At 42.8% G+C, this 22,675-nt stretch overlaps 1 protein-coding gene across 4 annotated transcripts in view; it reads right to left on the bottom strand.

Moving 5' to 3' along the window:
• Positions 1-8,141: 8,141 nt before the first annotated feature.
• The window catches only part of LOC144600684 (tryptophan 2,3-dioxygenase-like), a 34,946-nt gene continuing 20,412 nt past the window's right edge, over positions 8,142-22,675 (bottom strand). For 2 of the 4 annotated variants that reach the window (XM_078412581.1, XM_078412573.1), the window contains exon 12: positions 8,142-8,363. In XM_078412581.1, coding sequence (XP_078268707.1) covers positions 8,210-8,363 — 154 coding nt within the window. In that variant the 3' untranslated portion in view covers positions 8,142-8,209. Of the gene's footprint in view, positions 8,364-11,720; positions 11,868-20,631; positions 20,834-22,675 lie in introns of those variants that run through there. The other 2 variants (XM_078412599.1, XM_078412589.1) reach the window with 2 other exon arrangements.

Below are 22,675 nucleotides of genomic sequence, written 5' to 3'. Positions count from 1 at the left end.
TTTCGTCTTTTATAATTGACTCCAGCATCTTCCCCACCACTGATGTCAGACTAACTGGTCTATAATTACCCGTTTTCTCTCTCCCTCCTTTCTTAAAAAGTGGGATAACATTTGCTATCCTCCAATCCACAGGAACTGATCCTGAATCTATAGAACATTGAAAAATGATCTCCAATGCTTCCACTATTTCTAGAGCCACCTCCTTAAGTACTTTGGGATGCAGACCATCAGGCCCTGGGGATTTATCAGCCTTCAGTCCCATCAGTCTACCCAAAACCATTTCCTGCCTAATGTGGATTTCCTTCAGTTCCTCCATCACCCTAGGTTCTCCGGCCCCTAGAACATTTGGGAGATTGTGTGTATCTTCCTCAGTGAAGACAGATCCAAAGTAACGGTTTAACTCGTCTGCCATTTCTTTGTTCCCCATAATAAATTCCCCTGCTTCTGTCTTCAAGGGACCCACATTTGCCTTGACTATTTTTTTCCTCTTCACGTACCTAAAAAAACTTTTGCTATCCTCCTTTATATTATTGGCTAGTTTACCCTTGTACCTCATCTTTTCTCCCCGTATTGCCTTTTTAGTTAACTTTTGTTGCTCTTTAAAAGAGTCCCAATCCTCTGTCTTCCCACTCTTCTTTGCTATGTTATACTTCCTCTCCTTAATTTTTATGCTGTCCTTGACTTCCCTTGTCAGCCACAGGTGTCTCTTACTCCCCTTAGAGTCTTTCCGCCTCTTTGGGATAAATTGATCCTGCAACCTCTGCATTATTCCCAGGAATACCTGCCATTGCTGTTCTACCGTCTTCCCTGCTAGGGCCTCCTTCCAGTCAATTTTGGCCAGCTCCTGCCTCATGCCTCTGTAATCCCCTTTGCTATACTGTAATACTGACACTTCCGATTTTCCCTTCTGCCTTTCCATTTGCAGAGTAAAACTTATCATGTTGTGATCACCGCCTCCTAATGGCTCTTTTATCCTTATCAGATCAGGATCATTACACAACACTAAATCCAGAATTGCCTTCTCCCTGGTCGGCTCCAGTACAAGCTGTTCTAAGAATCCATCTCGAAGGCACTCTACAAACTCTCTTTCCTGGGGTCCATTTCCAACCTGATTTTCCTTGTCTACTTGCATGTTGAAATCTCCCATAACCACCGTAGCATTACATTTTTGACACGCCAATTTTATCTTCTGATTCAACTTGCACCCTATGTCGAGGCTACTGTTTGGGGGCCTATAGATAACTCCCATTAGGGTCTTTTTACCCTGACAATTCCTCATTTCTATCCATACTGATTCAACATCTCCTGATTCTATGTCACCCCTTGCAAGGGAATGAATATCTTTGCAGGCCTGTATCTTAGCCCCCCCCGGTGGCCTAGGTGGATCGTTCCGGTACCATTCAACTCCTCTCAGAAGCCGTGACCTCTGATGATCGTCCGACAAAATAAGTCATTCACAAAGGCTCTGGAACCAACAGTGCCGGAAAATCAGCGGTGGACCGGTGGACATTTACTTAGTATGATTGTGCCGAATGTATAGCAGGATTATCACTAACCTGTATAAAGAAAAGATTTTTACTGTACTTAGGTACATGTCGTTAATTTAGAAAGGGTGCAGGGAAGATTTTAGAGATACAGCGTGGAAACGTCACTGAATCCGCACTGAACAGCGATCCAACACATTAACACTAATAACACTATCCTGCACACACTAGGGACAATCAAGCCAATTAATTGACAAACCTGTACATCTTTGGAGTATGACAATAGACAATAGGTGCAGGAGGAGGCCATTCGGCCCTTCGAGCCAGCACCGCCATTCAATGTGATCATGGGTGATCATTCTCAATCAGTACCCCGTTCCTGCCTTCTCCCCATACCCACTGACTCCGCTATCCTTAAGAGCTCTATCCAGCTCTTTCTTGAATGCATTCAGAGAATTGGCCTCCACTGCCTTCTGAGGCAGAGAATTCCACAGATTCACAACTCTCTGACTGAAAAAGTTTTTCCTCATCTCAGTTTGGGTGGAAACCAAAGATCTCAGAGAAAACCTGCGCAGGTCATGGGGAGAATGTATAAACTCCATGCAGACAGCACCCATGTCAGTATCGAACCCGGGTCTCTGGCGCTGTAAGGCAGTAGCTCTATCGCTATGCTGCCGGGATGCCGATTTTCTGGCAACTGGTAAGGATAGTGCCAGGACTCAAGGGCCTGAGCTTTTGGGAGAGGTTGAGTAGGCTGGGACCCTATTTCCTGGAGCACAGAAGGATGAGCGGTGATCTTATCGAGGTGTATAAAATCATGAGAGGAATAGATCAGGTGGACGCACAGAGTCTCGTGTGCAGAGTTGTGAAATCTAGAACCAGAGACCATACATTTAAGGTGAAAGGGGAAAGATTTTATAGGAATCTCAGGAGTGACTTTATCACGCAAAGGGTGGTGGGTGTATGGAATGAGTTGCCGGAGGAGATAGTTGAGGGAGGGACTATTGCAACATTTAAGAAGCAATTAGACAGGTACAGGGATAGGACAGGTTTGGAGGGATATGGGCAAAACACAGGCAGGTGGGACTAGTGTGGATGGACATGTTGATCAGTGTGGGCAAGCTGGGCCGAAGGGCCTGTTTCCACACTGTATCACTCTATGACTCTATATGACAATAATGTCCCATTGAATTGTTTGCATAAAGCAATCTTGTGAAAAGACAAGAAGCACCAATTTCATGCTGACATTGAAAGCAACCAGCTATGTGTTAACACACAGAGTGTTCTTTTTCAGGGGCTACTGAACTTGTGTGTCACATTGTTCCTTTATCTGTATTTTAAAATGGGTCCAACCTTCTTGTTGGAGTCATTCTGCATATCTAGCCCCTCAGCTTCTTGCCAACTGTAAATGGCACATTTATACGAATCGGGTCGCTGATTTTTGTTCAAGTTTAGAAAAGCTTTTATTTTTCTTTATTTCAATGTATCATATTTTCTATTACCTAATAACATTTTCATGTTCTTTTAAATAAACGTGTGTTTGAACTTTTAATTTCTTGTTTCATTAATTTTATGCGGGTGTTTTCAAATAATATTCTTTGGAGTTTTCTGGTGGCTTTCAGATAATCTGTGATGAGCAATACTTCAGTTGCCTAAAGCCGTGTCACTGCTGTACCTGTGTAGGAAGGAAGTGCAGATGCCGGTTTAAACTGAAGATAGACATAAAATGCTGGAGTAACTCAGCTGGACAGGCAGCATCTCTCGAGAGAACGAATGAGTGACGTTTCAGGTCGGGTCTGAAGAAGGGTCTCGACCCAAAACATCACCCATGCCTCCTCTCCAGAGATGCTGGCTGTCTCGCTGAGTTAATCCAGCATTTTGTGTCTTATCTTCACTGCTGTATCTTTTGGAAGAGTTATAGACAATAGGTGCAGGAGTAGGCCATTCGGCCCTACGAGCCAGCACCGCCATTCAATGTGATCATGGCTGATCATTCACAATCAGTACCCCGTTCCTGCCTTCTCCCCATACCCCCTAACTCCACTATCATTAAGAGCTCCATCTAACTCTCTCTTCAAAGCATCAGAGAATCGGCCTCCACTGCCTTCTGAGGCAGAGAATTCCACAGATTTACAACTCTGAGTGAAAAAGTTTTTCCTTATCTCCGTTGTAAATTGCCTACCCCCTATTCTTAAACTGTGGCTCCTGGTTCTGGACTCTCCCAACATCGGAAACATATTTACAGCACTGATCCTGGCAATAATTGGAGAGCTTCACAATTGCAGTGATTGAGTACATCTATGGATCAGTGTGATCTGGCCAATCATGCAAAATAGCAAGAGAAAATGCTTGAGGTACTCAGCAGGTCAGGCAGCATCCATGGAGAGAGATACAGAATTGTTTCAGATTGTTGAACTTTCCTAAGACCTTCCATTATCTGAAACTGCTTTCCAGCAGACGTCTGCTGTGAAGATGGGAGTCGGGTTTAAGGCACATCCTCCCTACAGGCACATCAGCTCTCAATGCAAAACCGACCCCGTTACCTACGGTCGCCTTGACCTGATTCCTGGGGACCATCATGAGCATTGTAGTCATTCATCAGATAAATTACTACGAGTAACATAAAAGAAGATGGAATTCACTGCAGCTGTAAAGCTGTTTGCAAAAAGCCATGATAAAAGACCTAATCTGGAGACATAAACAAGCTGCAGTCCATTCGATTTAAGGCAATCTATCTATATACTAAAACTCTCGTTTGTTTGTTTGTTTGTTCCTGAACTACAGCCAAAACGGTTCGCAATAGTGTGACAATTTTAGGCCCACCTTACTCACCGTTGTCCCTCTGGTGCTAATGGAAGAAGTTTCATTGAAATCAGTGTTGAAACTGCTTTCCAAGTATTTGTTGGATGACATGATGCTATTGTGTGCAGTTCTGATCATTCCATTGCAGGAATGATATGGAGACTTTGGAGCGGATGCAGCGAAGATTTACCAGAATGTTGTCTGGGTGAGACGATATTAGGCATAAATAGAGGTGGACAAACTTAAATTGTTTTTTCTGGAGCATCGGAGGCTGAGGGGGAACCTGACAGAAGTAAATAAAATTATGAGAGGCATAGATAGTGTAGATTGTCAGATGCTTTTACCCAGGGTGGAAATGTCAAAGAGTAGAGGGCATAGCTTTAAGGTGAGAGGGGCAATGTTTAAAGGGTTGCAGGATACGTTATTTTACACAGCGAGTGGTGGGTACCTGGAACATGCTGCCGGGGTTGTGGTGAAGACTGATATGATAGTGACATTTAATAGTCCTTTGGATATGCAAGGAATGGAGGGGCATGAATCAAAAGCAGGCAGAGCAGACTAGTTTGGCACCATATTATCACAACATTATAAAACACAACATGCCTTCAGCATAAAGCATCTTTAAAGCATAAAGCATAAACCTGGGCAAGTTGAGGCAGGAACAATCCCAACATTTAAGAAACAGTTGGCCAGGCGCATGGATAGGACAGGTTTGGAGGGATATGGGCCAAACGCAAGCAGGTGGGACTGGTGTAGCAGGGACATGTTGGCTGGTGTGGGCAAATTGGGCCAAAGGGCCTGTTTACACGCTGTAACACTCTATGACTATGACTCTAAGATTGGTTTGCAAAAGTAGACGTGTTTGTAGAATAGCTGCATCATACTCCAAATTTGTAAAAATTCTACTTATGGAAGTAATGATTACTGCAAAAAAGCTATTGAAAGTAACACAAACAAATAGTCCTATTGATTTAAAATAACTTAATGGAGGGCAATCAAAGAACTTGCAAATGCCGCCGAACGGAGCAGTCACTGGCTGTGGCCGAAAAGAAAAGATGCTGTCCGGGCTGCCACGTGACCATCTAGAGGCTAACCATAAGACACACACCCAGGTCTGATCACCCTGCGGTGGGCTTACCTTAACTGAGGGTGTCTTGTGATAAAAGGCCGAAACACCCAGTGACGTTGAGGTACACAACTGAAGATGTGTCGGAATGGTAGCAACATCACCTAGTGGCCACCCCCAAGAACAACACCAGTCAATTGTAGTGCAAACCTTAGGGATTGTAACATCCAGTCCTACTAATCAATCCAATACGTATGAGTTGATTTATAATACCAACTTAAATATTTCAACTGGTTTAACAAAATATTACATTAGTTTGAACACTTTTCAGTTTTGTTTACAATAATACAATTTGCAGTCCTAGTGATGTTCAGAAGAGCACATAGATAGGAAAATTGGAATAGTGAATTAAAATGATTTAATTCGCAAGAAAGCATTGTCTTTTAGTAGATCACTCAGGAGTGAGTTCCACAAGGCAGCTAAAAGAGTAGCTATCTGGGATGGGTTAGGCGTCAAGAAGAAGATGGATATTGAGTAGGAAAATAACTGCAGATGCTGGTACAAATCGAAGGTATCACAAAATGCTGGAGTAACTCAGCAGGTCAGGCAGCATCTATGAGAGAGGGAATGGGTGACGTTTCGGGTCGAGACCCTTCTTCAGACTGATGGATATTGAGGTAGGCTTTGTGTCAGAATGTAGGGCAGCACAGTAGCACTAGCAGTAGAGTTGCTGCCTTACAGTGCTTACAGTGGCAGAGACCCTGGTTCGATCCTGACTACGGGTGCTGCCTGTACAGAGTTTGTTCATTCTCCCCGTGACCTGCGTGGGTTTTCTCCCACACTCCAAAGACGTACTGGTTTGTAGGTTAATTGGCTTGGTATAATTGTAATTTGTTCCTAGTGTGTGCAGGATAATGTTGGTGTACGGGGTGATTGCTGGTCAGCTTGGACTCGGTGGGCCAAAGGGCCCGTTTCCGCTCTGTATCTCCGAACTAAACAAAACTAAATTATAGTGGAGTGAGCAAGGACAGATGATGGTAGAATCGATGTGATGAGAAATGGGGAGCCAGAGGAGCTGTACAAAACTAAATGAGAAGTTTCACGGAGATGACAACATGAAGTGAATTGTGGTTTGCAAGATATGGAGGCAGAATTACAGACAACATAATCAACATTAGACCAGAATTTCAACATCACCTGAAAAGTAAAATCAATATATTTAAAAATATTACATTAATTTTGCCTTATGTTGCCTGACTTAATTATTATTAAACCTTTTACTCCCGTTTATGGAGAGAAGATCAGAATGACGTAATGCTTTGGTCGTACTAGATTACCTAATACTAGAACACCGAATACTAAATTAATATTTTAATCAAAAAGAAAACATTTTGAAAAAACTTGTATAGGATACATTTAGAAGAACATTTGTAAAAAGGTTTATCCATTAATTTTCAGAAGAATAAAGTTTTTGAAATATAACATCTTAAATTACGAATGTGCATCAATTAAGGAATTAAAATAGTTTTATATATTCAACACAATATATATAATATAAATAGAGTTATATGAATATTTGTGAAACGCTTCAAGAAAGCAGTTTCATCCAGTGGCATTGAGCTGGATAATAAAGCAAAGTACATTGATCACATTCTATAATAAACAGATATAATAATCAATGAAGACATAAAATGGACTCACTTTGTTATCACTTGCATTTCACTATCATGTGATCCAAGATATACCCCCAAAGTCTTTGTCTGAAGAAGGGTCTTGACCCGAAATGTCTCCCATTCCTTCTCTCCAGATATCAATAGTCAATAGTCAATTTATTTATCACATACACATAAATGTGCAGTGAAATGAAAAATTACCCGCAGTTCAACAATAAGACCAATAAGAATAATCAGTAAAAATGCAATAACACATACAATCATAAACCAACACCAAACAAAAGAAACATCCATCACAGTGAGTCTCCTCCAGTCACCTCCTCACTGTGATGGAAGGCCAGAATGTATTTTTCTCTTCCCCTGCCGTCTTCTCCCGCGGTCAGGCTGTTGGAGTTGCCACGTCGGGGCGGTCGGGGCTCCCGACATTGAAGCCCCCGCTAGGCGGAGAAAATCCCGCGGCCTATTTCAGGTCGCGCCAGACAGTGAAAGGTCCGCGGCGGGCCGACCCAAGCCCCGCGATTCAGGGCGGGCGAAGACGCTGCCGCTGCTGCTGCCGAAGCTCCCGATGTCAGCCCCGATGTCAGCCCCTACCCAGGGGCCTGCGGGCTTCCGACGTCCACGCGGCCCGCGGCCGAAGCCTCCGGAGACGAGTCGCAGCCGCTCCCGCAGCCTCCGAAGGCAGCCAGAGACGCAGGTGGTGAGTCCGGGCCACGGGCTCTGGCTCAGCCAGAGCCCAGGCGGTCCCAGCCGGAGCCCGCCAGCTCCAGGTGCATGGCCGGTGGTAGGCCGCAGCGGGAACGGAGACACGACACAGAAACAAAGGTCGGGTCTCCGTTCGGGAGAGACAATGTTACAGTTCCCACCCACCCCCCCCACCTAACACACAACCGCAAACACTACATCATATTTAAATTACAATTCAGACAAAAATAACAAAAAACATAAAAGACAAACGGACTGCAGGCAAGCCGCAGCTGCGAGGGCAGCGCTGGCTCCTCCCATGCTGAATGCCTCTCTGAGTTACTCCAGCATCTACCCTTAAAGTCTTTTTCTGTTATGATAGTTAAGTGTATGCGATTTTCGTTTTCGACCAAGGAGACAATAAAAGCTTCTAAATATTTTAAACATTGTGTACTTTACTTTCTGAATTATATTCCGTGTAAAACATTGAGCTGATTTTGACTTTAATCTGATTCTTCACTGCTGAAGTAGGAGCTGTCACAACACTCGGCGGTGTACAGGAATTTGTGGATAGACGATGTCAGCTTTGGAATCCAATGTCTTGGGACCAAGAATGTTGCGAGATTAAACAGGTCAACAAATACCTTGTACCGGTCACTAAAATAGAGAATTAAAAAGAAATGTACAAGGTTTGAAATGTCTCTTTTGTCAGCTGAAATCACTTTTAAAACAAGGTCAAGTTACTGGAATCGTTTATAACAAACCTTGCATAATTACTCTTGCCTATAAAGATTTCCCTAAACATAGTATGCATTAGTTAAATGATAAAAACATAATTGTATATATTCTATACAATATATAAATAATATGAAAATGAATTTAGATTTTCAGAAGGCTTTCAACAAGGTCCTGCACAGGAAGTTCACATTCACAAGTTATAGGAATAGAATTAGGCCATTTGGCCCCTCAAGTCTACTCTGCCATTCAATTATGGCTGATCTCTGCCTCCTAATCCCAATTTCATGCCTTCTCCCCATAACCCTTGACATCCGTTCTAATCAAGAATTTCATACACAGACTTGGCCTCCACAGCCCTCTGTGGCAATGAGTTCCACAGATAAACTACCATCTGACTAAAGAAGTTCCTCCTCACCTTTCTAAAAGAGCGCCCTTTAATTCTGAAGCTATGACCTCTGGTCAGCAAGGATCGAGCACATAGCTGGAAGTAAATATACTGATATGGGCTCAGAATTGGTTTGTGAATAGAAAGCAAAGTGTGGGAATAAAGGGATCATTTGCAGGCATGGCAATGGTTAGTGGGGTAATCTAGGCTTTAGCGTTTGGGCCCCAGCTAGTCATAATCTATATGAACACTTTGGCTAAGCAGACCAAATGTCTTTATTTCCGTGTTTGCTAAATTCTTAGCTGTCAGCTAATATACATTAATTGTCTGTTTGTACATGGCATCCTGATGGCTTGGTGCAACAACAGAAAGCAGGGCCTGGGAAGTTTAAGGTTTTATGTCCCCACCAAAATGTAACCCACTGTGAATGCCTAACTCAATGAAGTCACCTTCACTCCCGAAGGGTCATTTAAATAATTCAATGGGACTATGTTCAATGAATTGGAATGTAATTGAAAAATTATGACTATATTAAATATGTATCAAAGAGCTGACAATTATTAGACAGCAAAGTACAATTTATTCAAATAGTTCAAATGTTTAGAAGGGGGAAAGAATGCAAAACTTAATGTTGAGTCAATGCAGAGGATGCACTTTCTATTGTTTAGAGCAGTAAAACTTTCCATAAAAGAGTTCTCGGCTACCAAGTTATTCCAGCCAGGAAGAGTAAACGGGTTACACAACAGCAGGTGTCAGCATTGAGACAGGAGTGTAGTCAGCAAAGGAGTGACTCTTTCATTTGCAGACAGTCACAAACCATTTGGCCTGTTGGGGGATTATCTTGGGACAGTCATGATAATGTTTAGGGTTCAACTCATAGCAGGAGGAGTAGAGAGGAAGGGAAGGGTAACTTAGTATTACTTCACAGAAGAAAGCCTTTTGGCCCATTAGCTCAGAGCAATTGCATCAATCTCATTCCCTCATTCATTTCCCCTGTAATCTATTCTCCCCTACGACAGGGGGGGGGGGGCTGGTAGGGAAAGGGGGGTGGGGGAGAGTAACGGTAGGGGCACTGCATTGCCCGGGGGCCCATAATGCTGTAAAAACGGCCCTGGGTTGGTGTGGACTTAGTGGGCTGAATTGATGTGAACAGCCAACTCGTCACAAAGCTGAGTTCAAATTTTAAGTTTTGTTACATTTTTTAAGTTCTGTACAGTTTCAATCCGACCCTTTCATATTCTGAATCTAAATTGAAACCATAAAGACTAACATCCTCTTAGCAGAAACTCCTGCTAGCCAATATTTACTTCCGGTCACCCCACATAGGCCAAGGGAATGGCAGAGGATATCTTTGCTCCAGGATAAAGTAACTGGTATGGCTTTAAAGGGAATTCTGCAATTCTGCAATTCTGTGCAAGAGACCTGGGTTCGATCCTGACGAAGGGTGCTGTCTGTATGGAGTTTGTACATTCTACTCGTGACCTGCGTAGGTTTTCTCTGATTGCTCCGGTTTCCCCCCACACTCAAAAGACCTACAGGTTGGTAGGCTAATTGGCTCGGTAAAGTTGTAAATTGGCCCTAGTGTGTGTAAGATCGTGTTAGTTTGCGGGGATCACTGGTCGACGTTGTGCTGTTTCCGTGCTGAATCTCTAAACCAAACTAATCTAATATTAATTGATTGATTACATAATATTGATTCATTAATTAGCTTCAAGCACAAGGTCAGTAAAAGTAAGTTATTTAATCTGGAAGAACATTTTGAAACATAAGAGCTTCAGGATGAGTAATGAACCATTCCATGGATGAATTAAGTTAAATGAACAGAGTTCCCTCATAATCCTGTTGTAATTTCGCAAGAGAAATGGAGCAAATTCCAAATGAGCAGCTAATTCAATCATTTTAACTAACTTCAACCAAAGAACATAAGCATTTTTTTTAATTACACAGGAACATATTGTGAATGGTTATTAAGAACACCAGTCATTTAAGGGGTAGAATGAACATCAGTAACATGGGATGTGGTGGAAGTTCTGGGAACGTATTGACCAAAGCAAGAATGGTATAAAGGCACATTACCACCTACAACAACATTCTGTGTAAAAACTAACAAAAGGTTTGTGTAGAATAAACAGAGAGAAGCTATCCTTTTTTAGTGGATAGGTGAAAGACTAAAGGGCCTGTCCCACTTAGGCGTTTTTTTAGGCGACTGCCGGCGACTGTCAAAGTCATAGCAGATCGCCAATATTTTCTTTTACCCTACGACAATGACCACGACAATGCCGAGTCAGGTCGAGATTACACTGTCTTCGGAAACATCACGAAATTCCCACGCTTATCAATACTTCTCCGGCGTCCTAATTTTCGCTGAAATCACTGACAAGTTGGTAATTACTTGAGTTTAGAAATATAACATCTTGCCCGGGTTACTTGAAAACCAAGCTTCACGGTAACAAGACATGAAATGGATTGACTTCCAGTTTACTAATAGCAGTATTAAGAAATTTAATTTAAAAAGTGGTTAAGAGGATTTTTGTGTGGAGTGTGGGCATTCTTTGAAAATGTACGTGAGATGCATATCTGGTTTCTGGGTTGCATATCTGGGTTGGGAGCCTACTTTGAATGTAATTGCTGATGGCCATAAACATCGCAAAAATTCCCACGCTCGCCTGACCGTCAAACTGTCGCCTCCAATCTACCTGTCAAATGTCCTGACGGTAAATAAATTGGTTAAACACAAGTATTTTATGGTATCTTCAAATGACTTTACTTAATTTAATATTATGTGCTTCTAAATGCATCTAAGAGAACCTAGCAAACCTGAGGACAGCATGCGACAGCGCCCGCAATAAGCAACGATACCTGGCGACAAGCCAGCTGTCGCCGAGAAATTTCATACCGGATGATTTCTCAGCGACGCGCCGAGATCCACTACGATTCTTTGAAGACTCCTCACGATCATGCCCGCGACACCCCGGCGAACTGTCGGCGACAGCCTAGTCGCCGGCAGTCACCTTAAAATCGCTTAAGTGGGACAGGCCCTGCAGGATCATAGAATTAAATTGATGTGAAAAAATACAAGGCATGTAAGGAGAAAACTTTATAGTCAGAGAGTGGTTATGATCCAGAATCTGCACTCAGTGAGGGTGCTGAAAATCCATCTGACATCATTTTGTTTAGTTATGTTTAATTTAGAGACACAGCGTGGAAACAGGCCCTTCGGCCCACTGAGTCTGCACCAACCAGCGATCCCCGAACATTACCATTATCCTACACACACGAGAGACAATTTACGTTTATACCAAGCCAATTAACCTAAAACCCTGTACGCCTTTGGATTGTGGGAGGAAACCGAAGATCTCGGAGAAAGCCCAAGTGGTCACAGGGAGAATGTACAAACTCCGTACAGACAGCACCCGTAGTTGGGATCGAAAGTGCTGTAAGACAGCAACTCTACCTCTGCGCCACCATGCTGCCCTTCAGGCATTGGTCTGATGAAGGGTCCCGACCCGAAACGTCACCTATCCATGTTCTCCAAGGATGCTGCCCAACATGCTGTGTTACTCCAGCACTTTGTGTGTTTTTTTTTCTAAACCAGCCTCTGTATTTCCTTGTTTCTAGGTGGTGAAAATGAAATTGATCATCTTTGAAAAAGCAACAGGGTAGGTAGGCACTGCAGGGAAAATAATTTGCAGGGTAATGGAGAAAAAGTCGAAGATAACTGATGAGATTGCTTTTCAAGAATTGACTGGTGTTTCCTTCTGTGCTATAATGCTACCATGATTCCAAAGTTTTAGTTCTGACCTGTGTACCTAGACAAGTTGCTTAAACGGGTGTGACACAAAAGAAAAAAAAAAGAGAATTCATATTTCTCAAAGAGCCAACAGCATTAGATCATAGAATATGATACAAAGAATAGGGGTGGCACGGTGGCACAGCGGTAGAGTTGCTGCCTTACAGTGCTTGCAGCACCAGGGACCCGAGTTCAATCCCGACTATAGGTGCCATCTGTACGGAATTGGTATGTTCTCCCTGAGACCGCTTGGGTTTTCTCCGAGGCCTTCAGTTTCCTCCCACACTCCAAAGATGTACAGGTTTGTAGGTTAGTAGGCTTGGTATAAATGTAAATATTCCCTAGTGTGTGTAGGATAGTATTAGTGTGCGGGGATCGCTGGTCGGCGCGGATTCAGTGGGCCGAAGGGCCTGTTTCCACGCTGTGTCTCTAAACTAATAAGGCAATGAATCAGAAATAGCAAGATTACATTCACACCTGTGGGAGGAGCATTATCTGAGTTGAGTAGATAGTGTGGTATTGATAGAGGTATCGATTTATTATTGTCATGTGTAACGACATACAGTGAAATATTTAGTTCTGCGTACTATTCGGGCAGATCATGCCATACAAAAGTACATCAAATGGTGTATAAGAGAAAATAAACATAGTGCAGAATATACTCTTACACCTACAGAGAAAGAACAGATTTTAAAAATGTGCAAGTGCTGCAAAGAGGTAGATTGCAAGATCGGAGATACATCCTTAGCATTTGAAAAGTCAGTTCAACAGTCCTTTAACAGCAGGGAAGAGCATACATTCTGCCTTAGGGGAGAGGGGAGATGAAAGGATAACCAAGGTGTGAATGTCCCGTGATAATGCTGGCTTCTCATTAATTTTTTCATTATAGTAATATATTTGTATTAGTCAAAAATCTTCACTTAATTTAAGTTTTCAATCCATTGGAACACTCCACTCATCAAAGATATATTCTATATATGTGAAGTAAGAGCCTGAAACACACTTACTTACAAAATCATGCCTTGTAAGCTGAAGTGAGAATTTGGACTTTATTAGATAATAGGACGATAGAAGAATTAACAAAAGAATTAACCCGCGCACCCAAAGAGACGGTAGCAGTATCCATTCCATCACTTGGAGTTGTTTCTATTTCATTACTAAGTGCCGAGGGAGGTGGGGGGGCCGATTTAATGGTTGAATTTATCATACAAGGAGCCAGACCACAGACTTGCTGTCTAACAAGGAAAAAGACAGGCAGATTCCACACTTGACCTTGAATGGTAACAGCACATTAGGGAATGTCATTTCCTGGAGACACTTTCATCACTACAGGGAGCCTCCAGACTAAACAGCCTCTCTGTTAGCGTCAGTAGAGATAAAGGGGCTGGCTCAAGGGTAGTAGCAGAGATAGCTCTAAAAAGCCTCCAAGATTATTTTAGTGTTATAGTAAGTATAGTTAGTGCAACCACAAACTGAAGGGACCAGACTTGAAGAGATACGACCTAGAAACATAGAAAAAAATAGGTGCAGGAGTAGGCCATTCGGCACTTCGAGCCTGCACCGCCATTCAATATGATCATGGCTGATCATTCAGCTCAGTAGCTTGTACCTGCCTTCTCTCCATACCCCCTGATCCTTTTAGCAAAAAGGGCCACATCTAACTCCCTCTTAAATATAGCCAATGAACTGGCCTCAACTACCTTCTGTGGCAGAGAATTCCACAGACTCACCACTCTCTGTGTGAAGAAATGTTTTCTCATCTCGGTCCTAAAAGACTTCCCCCTTATCCTTAAGCTGTGACCCCTGGTTCTGGACTCCCCCAACATCGGGAACAATCTTCCCGCATCTAGCCTCTCCAACCCCTTAAGAATTTTATATGTTTCTATAAGATCCCCCCTCAGTCTTCTAAATTCCAGTGAGTCCAAGCCCAGTCTATCTAGTCTTTCCTCATATGTAAGTCCCGCCATCCCAGGGATCAATCTGGTGAACCTTCTCTGTACTCCCTCTAAGGCAAGAACGTCTTTCCTCAGGTTAGGAGACCAAAACTGCACACAATACTCCAAGATCAGTCGGAAGAAAAGCCCTGACCCAGACTTGACTAAGGAGCTTACCGTGAAGGAGCCCCTAGGAGGCAGAGATCATAATATGATAGAATTCAACCAGCAGTTTTTGAGAGGGAGAAGCTGAAATTGGGCGTGTTAGTATTACCTTTGAGTAAAGGTAACTGCAGAGGTATGAGGGAGGAGTTGGCTAAAGTTGATTGGAAGGGGGCCCTAGCAGGAATGATGGTGGAGTATCAATGGCAGGATCTCGATAATGGAATTGGTGGCTTTGTGGGCAAATTTGCGGATGATACGTTTACAGGTGGATGGGCAGGTAGTGTTGAGGAATTAGGAAGTCTGCAGAAGGACTTGGACTGGTTGGGAGAGTTGTCAAAGATGTGGAAAATGGAACGCAGCATAGCAAAGTGTGCGGTCATTCACCTTGGTAGAACAAATAAAGGCATAGACTACTTTTTAAATGGGGAGGGGATTCAGAAATCAGAGGTGTAAAAGGACTTGGGAGAAAATTATAAAAGCAAAGAAGGATTGCTGAGTCTTTGGATGACACTGGTGAGGGCACATATGGAATATTGTTAGCAGTTGTGGGCCCCATACCTCAGGAAGGGTGTTCTGGCTTTAGAGAGGATCCAGAGGAGGTTTATGAGAATGATCCCGGGGATGGTTAGGTTAACATGTGAGGAGCCTTTGAAGGCTCTGGGCCTGTACTCACTGGTGTTTTGAAGAATGAGGAAGGATCTCGTTGAAAGCTACCAGTTATTGAAAAGCTTAGATAGAGTGGACGTGCAAAGGATGTTTCCAGATGGGAGAGTCTGGAAACAGAGGGCACAGCGGGGGTGAGAGGGAAATATAGATCAGCCATGGTTGAATGGCGGAGTGTATTCAATGCGCTGAATGGCCTAATTCTGCTCCTAGGTCATAAGGTCGTCTGTCCATTCCTTCCATGGATGCTGCCTGACTCGCTGAGTTCCTCCAGCGCTTTGCCTCTTTGCTCACAATTCCAGCATCTGCAGTCACTTGTGTTTCCATTTGATGAGACCTGGCTATGAGTTCACCAGAGTCTCCACATACATTGATCACTCAGGGTTGGTGATATCGGAAACATCTGACCATGAGCTTTTCTGTACCGGTACCAACAAGTATATGTCTGCCCATTTGACAAAGGCAGTGTGATAGCTCTAATTAGGCTTAAGAATGCCGAATTAGAGACATGTCTTTTTGTGCAGTTAGTGAGAATACATGGAACATGTTTAGTCTGGTGAACAAGCCTTTCTCTCACTAGCAGTTGTAAGATTGATTGAAATAAATATGATTCTGCTTGATATGAAGAACGGACAGTGCGAAATATCATTTGCTCCACAACATAGACGATGTTCCAGTTTCTCCAACTCAATCCTTGCGTACATCCTGTAAGCGGGGGTGGCGCACTGGTATACAGGTGGGAATAAGAAACTCCAGAAGCCCACAATATTGATTCCAGATCCCATGTCCTTAATGGGGTCTGAAGAAGGGTCCTGACCCAAAACATCCTTTTCCTTCAAAGATGCTGCCTGACTCACTGAGTTACTCCAGCACTTTGATTTTTTTTTAGATTTAGAGATACAGCGCAGAAACAGGCCCTGCGGCCCACCGAGTCCGTGCCGCCCAGCGATCCCCGCACACTAACACTATCCTACACTCACTAGGGACAATTTTTACATTTGCACAGCCAATTAACCTACATACCTGTACGTCTTTGGAGTGTGGGAGGAAACCGAAGATCTCGGAGAAAACCCACGCAGGTCACGGGGAGAACGTACAAACTCCATACAGACGGCCCCTGTAGTCAGGATCGAACCTGAGTCTCCGGCGCTGCATTTGTGTCTATCTATGAATCCTCAAGCCTTCAAAACATAAGTGGGAAAGGAATGGTCCCCTTCATAACCCCCCACCCACCTCCATAGTCTGTTCAATCATGCCACTACATTGTGAATAACATTTGGATAAAGCTTTGAAAGCACTGAAGTCCCTTATTCAGTAGGTACTCTGAGCAAGGGCCTTCAATGTCCATCACATGAGTGGCAGTGGACAATTAAACTACAAGTAGGAGGAGGAGGAGATTCCAAGAAATCAGCTTTCTCAATGAAGTTGTGACCTCATGCAAAAGTGCCATAGACAAATTTGAACAATGTGCAATCATTTACTGCACCAAGTGGATGATTGGTTGTGGCTTCCTTGCCAGTGAAACCAGTCAGTTCTATCCACATAACATCAAGAAATGGTGGGGAGCACTGGGAATATGAAACGTTGAAAGGCCAGAAAACTCCTGGCTCTGGTACTGAAGACCAGAATTAGTTGTACCTGCAGTCAAGCTGTTCCAGTACACTCACAACACTATTAGGTACACACCGGGAGAGAGGGAGTGCGACCGCTGCACTCCCTCCCTCCCTCTCTCTCCATCCCTCCCCCACCCAAGTCACACCAGGTTCCTGTTCTTACCTAGCAAACAGCGAACAATGGCCTGTTTCGATAATCAGCATTACTTTTTTGCATATCTTTCATTGATTTGTTCTATATCTCCCTACATCACTGTTTATATCTCTCGTCTCCCTTTCCCCAGACTAGTCTGAAGAAGGGTCTTGACCCAAAGTGTCACGCATTCTTCATCTCCAGAGATGCTGCATGTCCTGCTGAGTTACTCCAGCATTTTGTGACTATCTTCAGTTTAAACCAGCACCTGTAGTTCCTTCCTACACTATTAGGTACCCAGTGTCTGAGGCCCAGCCACTGCTTCATTGATGACCTTCCCTACATCATGTCAGAAGTGGGGATGCTCACTGATGACTGCACAAAGTTCAATTCCATTCACAACTCCTCAATAAATAAACCAGTACGTGTGTGCATGCAGCAAAATCTATAGCTGAAAGTTAGGTGTAGAAACATAGAAACATAGAAAATAGGTGCAGGAGGAGGCCATTCGGCCCTTCTAGCCAGCACCACCATTCATTGTGATCATGGCTGATCGTCCCCAATCAATAACCCGTGCCTGCCTTCTCCCCATATCCCTTGATTCCACTAGCCCCTAGAGCTCTATCTAACTCTCTCTTAAACCCATCCAGTGAATTGGCTTCCATTGCCCTATGTGGCAGAGAATTCCACAAATTCACAACTCTCTGGGTGAAAAAGTATTTTCTCACCTCAGTTTTAAATGGCCTCCCCTTTATTCTAAGACTGTGGCACCTGGTTCTGGACTTGCCCAACATTGGGAACATTATGATGAGACAAATGATGAGTCATGTTTGAAAGACAAAACTACCAGACATGACAATCTACAGAGCAATGGAGATCCGGCGTGGGGGGACCATTGTGAAGAACAATGGACAATGGACAATGGGGTCCGTGAACCATGGGAGGACCGCCGTGAGGAAGGGAGGAGGGGGGGAAGAGCAAAGGGAGAAATGAGGAGGGAAAAAAATTGTAACTTAGTAAGCGTCATTTATGGGTGACTATTTGCATTCCTTGGCAAGGTATGCAGGCAAAGGATTTCACTGCGACTTGTCACATGTGACAATAAAGTTTTCTATTCTATTCTACAACAGTAGGATTTAAACAATCCAGTGAATTTATCACCATGGAGTACCTCACCATCAACATCCACCAGATCACTATTGCCAAGGTTAACCAGACCACCCACACAAATACTGCTCCGCTTTTCTTTTACATCCCAACGCCGTGCAGGCGTGTAGGTTAATTAGCCTCTGTAAATTGCCCCTAGTGTTCGGGGAGTGGATGCAAAAATGGGGTGACATAGAACAAGGTGAATGGGTTATCAATGCTGGTCGTGAACTCAGTGGGCTGAAGAGCCATGCTGTATCTTTCAATCAATCAATCAATCAATCAATCAATCAAAATACTGCAGTCACAAAAGTGGGTCAGCCGCTAGGTAATCTACAAAAGTGACTCGCCTGGTATTGCAAAGCCTTTTCACTTGGAACATCAGGAACTACACTTGCCTGTGTAAATGCAGCTTCAACAACATCCAAGGAGCTTGAAACAATCCTGAGCAAAACGTTTTGCTTGATTGCGACACCATCTACCATCCTAACAATCCCTCCCTGAGCAGAGTGGTAGTTACTAGTCTAGTCTACTTTGACATCACGTGTCAAGTCTGTGATCTGAACCACCAAGGAAGAAGAGGGCTATGTCATTTGCACAAAGTCCAAGTTGTATTCCATCCTGGCTTAAAGGTAGAGGCTTCCTTCATCATCTTGAATATCTCTATGTAACAGCATCCATGGAAGTACCTTCACCAGAAGGACTGCAGTGTTAAAGAAGAAGGTTCATCACCAACTTTCAAAACACAATTAAGGTTAGGCAATAAATGCTGGTCCCACTTCCAAAAAATGAATGTACAAAACAATTTCCAAATGCAGCATCATTACCAATAAAGAACTTTTGAATTGCAGTCATTGCTAAAATGTTTCAAATGAATAGAAGTTATTAGATATAATATGAAAGTACATTCAGTAGTTCTTTCGTAACCTCAACATGTTGAAGGAAGTTGAATGCTTTAGTGCTTACATTTTTATATCTCCTGGGATCAATGCCTTTAAAAAGAAAAATAGGCGCCAGTAAGGCTGATAGCAGCTTTAAACAACTAACACCATTCCTGTTCCTCAGCAGAGATTATACTTTTACATTTACTAAAGCATCCTTGAAAAAGGTAGCATAAATGTGATTTTATTACCTGAATGTGTATATCATTTTTATAACTTTATACAAAATATACTAATCATCCCTCAACAGATTTTGTGTTCCATATATCTTTCACAGCTTATGAATCAAAATGAGTGTCATCAGCATGAAATTTCTGAAATTTCAAAGGACTATTCATGGGTAAGACACAAACGGTCAGTCCCTACACATGAGAACGTTTAATTGTTTTACCCTGAGTCTGCTGCTATGCCAGGAGACTTGCCAGAGGAGGTAGGTGAGGCAGAGACTATCCCAACATTTAAGAAACAGTTAGACTAGTGCATGGATAGGACAGGTTTGGAGGGATGTGGGCCAAATACGGGCAAGTGGGACGAGTGTAGCTGGGACATGTTGGCTGGTGTGGGCAAGTTGGGCTGAAGGGCCTGTTTCCACACTATATGACTCTATGACTCTATGACATGGAACAATAGGAATCAACTCCTGTTACATCAACCGAATCATTGACTAAGTAAACTCTGCTTCTTGAAACAACCTTAGTTTTGTCACCGTAGTGATGGAGCACTTTAATTTATAACTCTCAGCAATTAAGACTGTACTATCTAGAACTCATCTTATCATCTGATCACTGGGTTCCACTTCACAAAGTTATTTTTATACAATGTAAAAACATTGCATCTATGTAATTTTTAAATGCATCCTGGATTTTGTCAATATGCCCCTATCCATCATTCCTTTTTGTTTCAGCTCCACTCCACCAAAACACAATCTTGTTTCCTCAGCTGCAAACATACATGAGAATAGAAAAAAAATGACATGAAATGTTTTCTCATTGTGAGTTGTGGAATTACTGAATTCTTATCAATGTTACAAAAATGCCAAAAAATGCCAAAATCCACAATATTGTTTAACTTTAAAAGACACTGTGTTTTTTCAGTAATCATGTTATCATAAACCAAGAACAATCTAAAATAAATAAAGAACATGATAGCAGTGAAAGTAAGATCCTGGACACAATGTTGAATTAATCATTGAAACGGTGGGGGTAGATTTGGTGGGGCACAAGTTTTAGACTTTGACTTTAGAAGATCAGCCCCATTTTTATCCCACCTAATTTTATTTTCTATTAATCTCTCCTGTATTTGTACAAAGAATCAAATAATAAAATCACGAGGGTAGAATGGACGAGAAAAGCAGTAGGTTTCACAGTATGGTGGAAAATCGCCTATGATTAAAATGAAACTAAATACAGCAGAAATATTCAACTTGTAAATGGTGATTTTATTGTCTAGGTAAAATAGTTGGTTTGGGCAGCAGTGATAGAGGGGGAGGAAAATGAATCTAAGAACATAGATATACGTGCTGTGATAGACAATATGACCACTTCAGCCGGCGTCAGTGTTCAACAAGGTCATAGTTGATCATGCATCCCATCCACTTTCCCACACGGTCCACATTTTCCCTGATTTGTGTCAAAAAAATGTATCAATCTCAGCTGTAAATATATTCAGTTCTGAAAAAGGGCCTCGACCCAAAAAGTCACCCATTCAGTCTCTCCAGAGATGCTACCGGTCCCGTGGAATTACTCCGACATTTTGTGTCTATCTTCAATGACTAAATCGTCCACAACATTTCTGGATAAAGATTTCCACAGATTTACAAGGTTGTGAGTAAATTCTATTTTAGAAGGGAATCTATGGTTGTGCCCCACAGTGCCCCAGTAAGAAAAAAAAAATGAATAAGAACTTCTGGTGCTGTGAGGAAAGATCTCTGCAAGTAATGGGTAAAAGGATTTTCCCAGAATTTATAATAAAATTTTTCACAAAATATACAGGTAACATTGGAGCAGGCCCAGCGAAATGTCACCCATGCAGTTCTTCCATCCAGTCAGCACGGTGGTGTAGCGGTAGTGTTGCTGCCTTGCAGCGCCAAAGACCCGGGTTCGATTCCGACTAAGGGTGCTGTCTGTATGGAGTTTGTACGTTCTCCCCATGACCGAGCGAGTTTTCTCCGAGATCGTCTGTTTCCTCCCACACTCCAAAGTTTGCAACTTAATTGGCTTGGTATGTGTAAAAAATTGGCCCCAGTGTATGCAGGATAGTGTTAATGTGCGGGGATCGCACGTCAATGCAGACTCGGTGGGCCGAAGGTTGAGTTTCCGCACAGTATCTCTAAACTAAACTAAACTAAACTTTCAAAGTATCAGCCAGTTTTCTGCAAGGTTGTACAGGAGGTTCAAAGAAATTACACAAAAACTGCCTGCCAGTGCTTCAAAATATAAATCTGTGCATATTATGGTGAACTGGACCAAAATGATGATCTAGAGTTTGATTTTGAAGCAGGCTACCTGAATTTTTATACGAACAAAAAGTAGCAAATCTTATGAATTGATATCATTTGATCTCAATGTTCACACCCAAATCATAGGTGAATGCCTTGTTTAGTATGCCTTGTTTAGTTTAGTTTAGTTTAGTTTAGTTTAGTTTAGTTTAGTTTAGTTTAGTTTAGTTTAGTTTAGTTTAGTTTAGTTTAGTTTAGTTTAGTTTAGTTTAGTTAGTTTATTGTCATGTGTACCAAGCTACAGTGAAAAGCTTTTGTTTCGTGCTAACCAGCCAGCGGAAAGACAATACATGATTACAATCGAGCCATTCACCGTGTACAGATACATGATAAGGGAATAACTTTTAGTGCAAGGTAAAGCCTGTAAACTCGGATCAAAGGCAGTCCGATAGCAAGACTGCTCTCTGGTTGTGTTAGGATGGTTCAGATACCTGATAACAGCTGGGAAGAAACTGTCGCTGAATCGTGTGCGATTTCACACTTGTATACATTTTGCCCGTTGGGAGAGGGGAGCAGAGAGAGTGGCCAGGGTGCGACTCATCCTTGATTATGCTGCTGGCCTTGCTGAGGCAGCATGAGGTATAAATGGAGTCAATGGAAGGGAGGTTGGTTTGTGTGATGGTCTGTGCTGCATCCACAATTCGCTGCAATTTCTCGCGGTCTTGGATAGAGCTGTTCCCAAACCAAGCTGTGATGCATCCTGATAAAATGCTTTCTACGACGCGTCTGTAGAAGTTGGTGAGGGTTGTTGGGGACATGCAGTACTTCCTAAGCCGTCTTAGGAAGTAGAGGGGTTGGTGTGCTTTCTTAGTCGTTGCTTCAATATGGGTGGTCCAGGAGAAGTCATTGGTGATTTTGACTCCTAGGAACTTGCAGTTTTCAACCATTTCTACTTTGGCACCGTCAATGCAAACTGGGGCATGTGTACAGCTACGTTTCCTGAAGTCAATCACTATCTCCTTGG

Source organism: Rhinoraja longicauda, chromosome 1, assembly GCF_053455715.1.
Source record: "Rhinoraja longicauda isolate Sanriku21f chromosome 1, sRhiLon1.1, whole genome shotgun sequence".
NCBI lineage: Eukaryota > Metazoa > Chordata > Chondrichthyes > Rajiformes > Arhynchobatidae > Rhinoraja > Rhinoraja longicauda.
Note: the sequence above shows the minus strand (reverse complement) of the source record. Positions and strands in the feature narration are given on the sequence as shown.